A 4217-nucleotide genomic window follows, 5' to 3' on the forward strand; every position below is an offset into this window, starting at 1 on the left:
TTCCGTGAGGAAATTTGATAGTTGAGATGTCAACTGTTCTGAACCACTAGCTAATAATGCCTGTTGTACAATGAAATCCAATGATTTAAGACATAGATACAGGGGAATGATAGGAAGTATAAACAACATCGTCCTGCCAACAGATGATGTGAGAAAATCTGATAGTGTATCCAGGTCAACTGTTTTACCACTCTGTAAAAGGAAATCACAATGAACTACTATTATAAACAATTGAACACACAGAGAGGTAGGATAGGGGAAGCTAGGCATATAGTCTAACGTCGTCATGCCAACAGAGGGTACTGTTGCTTCACAACAAGGCAGGGATGAATATGTAGGAGAACACAGGGGAGGTGTTCCCGCTTTGACATACCTGTGCAGTATGTCTGTCTATTGTAGTAATGGATTGCTTTCCCACTTATTTTTCTTGCTTTGAAATAGTAAATGTTTGCTACCTCAATTAATCAATCAATAAATTCAATAATCGTTTTAAATGCACGCAATTAAATATATTGTCCTGACAACAATGTGTTTTTTTTGTTTGTTATTGTTTATTATTATTACATTATTGTTATGTAGGCCTACGTGTCTTATTCTAAGCCTACAAATTTGCAACATTATAAATAAGTGAAACGTTGTATTAGTGATAAACATAGGCTTAACGAAAAATTGCTATGGCATTTACGAAAAGCCAATGTCCGTACTGAATGTTGAAGAAAATCGCTTCTATGCGTATTGCTTAAAGTCAGTCTTCAAATCATTTATCAGACTCAAAGTAGCCTTAGTGACAGTTTCAAGTTTTTTCAAAATCGACCTTGAAATCAGTGACATGATAAACCATCATATCATTGTGAAACCAATTTGGAGCGGTTCGTCTGCGCTGCACCGGCACCGGGTTGTTTCGGTTTCTCCGCGTCCACTTGATTCCTTCCCGCACGCGCCAAACGCGCGCACTAATGATGGCCCACTAATGGGCGCCCGAGTCACTGCGCGTCGCCTCCCAAGTCGCACTGATGTCTCAGCGTGGACGCAACGTCACGTCCGCACTTGAATCTGAAGTCTTATCCCATTCTACGGAGGCAATCCCAGCCACACACACACACGCGGGATTCTCCCAAAGCGACAGGACAGACTCGTCACTGTGAAAGGGGAAGGAGACATCAGGAAACACTGGACCTCGGCTGTTTGGAAGGAGAAAAATAGGAGGTGGCTGGCTGTGCTGTAGTCTGTCTGCGTCTCCCTCTCTCAACTCCTAGAGCGGAGACTTCTGTGTCATTCGCTGCTGTCAAGACTCGCACCTCGAGGACGGAATGGTGCCAAAGCTCACATCACCTGGCAGACCCAACACCGGTGGAATTTTTGGGGTTCAGTTATTGAATTAATAGGACATTTGTTATAATTCTGCAAGAAAATAACAGAGGAGAAGAGGTGACAGTTGAATCGAATATTGCCCCATCGAGCGAAGAGTGGCATACACGGTAGGCGACCCCAGCTGTGAACGCAGAGGGCAGAGGGCACCTCGTCGGAATTCAAATTGTTTTTATTCTCTGCAATTATTGCAATAAGTCCGTTGAGGTTATTGACACAAAATAACCAAACAGAAATATTTGGATGAACCTGCATGTGTCTGCTGTAACTCCAACAGCTTCACTCCAGGTGTTGCGTTTAGGGTGAAATCATTCTGCGAAAAGAGGACTGGACAGTTGACAAACGTTTTTACCCGCCTTTCAACAACTACAATAAACAAAAAAACACTTGGCTCTTTTTCACTTACGGTAGCTTCATGTTAGTCGTCTCAATTGGAAGCACTTTGAAAAAGTTACCGGGCACCAGAGCAGCGGAGCACCACGGAGCAAGCCGACCCCAAGCGCAGATTTCCGGGCGATGCCAGAGTAGATGCAGGGGCAATGTCCCGTCGCAAGCAGGGGAACCCTCAGCACCTATCACTGTCTCAAAGAGAAACAATACGACGTGAGTATGATCACCTTATAGATCATTTGATAATAGCCTAAATATGGGAATTTTGTATATAAAATACTGGATTAAATTACCATTATTACTGGCAATTATTAGAATGAATGTACATGTTTACAGTGTGATACTGTATTATAAACACATATCTTCTTCTATAGCTGTTTATGTTTCATTGCAAACCACTTTTTGATCTTTTCCAAGAGGGATGGAAAGGTAGGATTTTAAAGCAATAGCTGCAAAACCTGAAAAATCGAAAGTGCAGAATAACTTTCTTTGTAAGGACCCGCTGATGGCATGAAAAATCAAAAGTACATTCATGGTTATTATAACGCCTTCATATGTGCATGTTTTGGGCATATTTATGCAATAATTAATTGACATTTAAAACCAAAATAATTGTGCAACGAAAACGTACTATTTAATTTCACTATTTTAAATCCCACATTTCAAGTTAATGTATTTATTAATTCTAATAACCTATTGTTACATTCTTACATTTCTGTCCATGTGCGTAACTGTCAAGTGTTAATGAAATTAATTAACCAAAATTGCATGTGTTTTAAAGTACAATTTGGTGAGAACACATGTGACTCATACGCTACTGTATGTTAGGATGAATAGCATGCCGTCTTGTTTCCTTGGAAGGTTTTACATTTATTTGCAGTTAGACTTTTGTCATACTTTAGCCTTATCATTCCATTTATAGGATCTCCCTCTCCCTCTTTCTCTCTCCCTCTCTCTCTCTCTCTCTCTCTCTCCTCTCTCTCTCTCTCTCTCCCTCTCTCTCCTCTCTCTCTCTCTCTCTCTCTCTCTCTCTCTCTCTCTCTCTCTCTCTCTCTCTCTCTCTCTCTCTCTCTCTCTCTCTCTCTCTGTCTCTCACACACACACAAACACTGCACCAATATTTAGAATAGTACCATGATCATTGCGTCGTGAAATATATTATCATGTTCAGTCAGGATTTCCTTGAGATCATGTATTATTTAAGTTAGCCCATTCAATCATGCATTTTGAGAATGGTGTTGCCTATATCATTTTCTGCCATATTATGCCTATTTATTATGTCCGTGTGAAATGCAGGTGCATGTTGATTCTGTCATTATTCTACGCAGTCTAGTTTCTTTAGTTTCTTTTGGCCGCAGCAGCTGCTGCTGCATAGGATTTTATCGGTATGTTGTACATTGTAGACCTAAACTTTATTTACAAAAATCCCAATCGGAATACTAAATTATTGGGGCCAAGAAAGAGCATGTGGATCAAGCTTGTACAAATGTAGTCGATGTTCAGCCGTCTGGTATAATTTAACGGGAAAAGACGTGGTATCTAAAGTATCCACCGACAAGGTCACCGAAATGTTTGAGAACTATTTGCTTCTCCGTTGTGGATTCCATGCTGGTGGATTCAAGTAGGAAGGCCTTCATTTACTGCCTTAAATCATGAGTCATGTGTAGTTTATCGATGTGAATTTTCCAGGCACGACCTGTTATGTTATAGATTAGGCTACATCTGATTGAAGATGCTTGTGGGCATATAATAAAAAAAAGTCAGATAATTCAATTTGAAATCAATTAAATCAATCCAGAGTTTTCCCAGTGCTCCCTCCCGTGCATAAATCCAATTTCATAGTGGCCTAATCTAGCTAATTCATAACAGAGGTCTGTGATGTAATCTTTGGCCAATGTGTTTCTTGTTGAGCAGGGTTACACCCGTTCTATCCCACACACCACCATTTAACATCTAATCATTTACTCTGCCCCCATTTTCACTGGATTTAACCCATTTTATTACATGTTTTAATCTTCTTTATATTCTATCATTTTTAATCTTTCAGTGTTTTAATCCCCGACCCCAAATATCACTGCCAATTAATAATAATTTAAAAAAGCTAATATAATCATGACAGCATGAAGAATTAAATTTAACCAATATCTTTTTAACAAAAAGTATTTTGCATGTCACATGGCTTTCTAACATTTCACCAAGACAAAGGAAGGACTACTTTCTCAGTGTAGATCCTGTAATTGTCAGTTGTGATGTGGCCTTGTGGGCTGATGAGACCGTACTATTGGTGCATGCAGCCTCCATCTACTGTGCTGTGTTCCCTGTCAGCCGCAGCTGGCTGACTTCCGCTGTCACCTTTCAAACAGCAGAAATCATGCGTTGTCTACAGGCCTGAGAAATCCAAAAATCAAGTGGTTTGATTCTCTTTTCATAGCAGGTGAGAGGAGTCCAAATTGGTGTCA

At 40.1% G+C, this 4217-nt stretch overlaps 1 protein-coding gene across 1 annotated transcript in view; it reads left to right on the forward strand.

Annotated features, from left to right (window-relative positions):
- Positions 1 to 873: 873 nt before the first annotated feature.
- LOC106608246 (B-cell lymphoma/leukemia 11B) overlaps positions 874 to 4217 on the forward strand; it is a 67895-nt gene continuing 64551 nt past the window's right edge. The window contains exon 1 of the mRNA XM_045721101.1: positions 874 to 1971. Coding sequence (XP_045577057.1) covers positions 1908 to 1971 — 64 coding nt within the window. The 5' untranslated portion in view covers positions 874 to 1907. The remainder of the gene's footprint in view (positions 1972 to 4217) is intronic.

Source organism: Salmo salar, chromosome ssa06 (assembly GCF_905237065.1).
Source record: "Salmo salar chromosome ssa06, Ssal_v3.1, whole genome shotgun sequence".
NCBI classification, from domain to species: domain Eukaryota; kingdom Metazoa; phylum Chordata; class Actinopteri; order Salmoniformes; family Salmonidae; genus Salmo; species Salmo salar.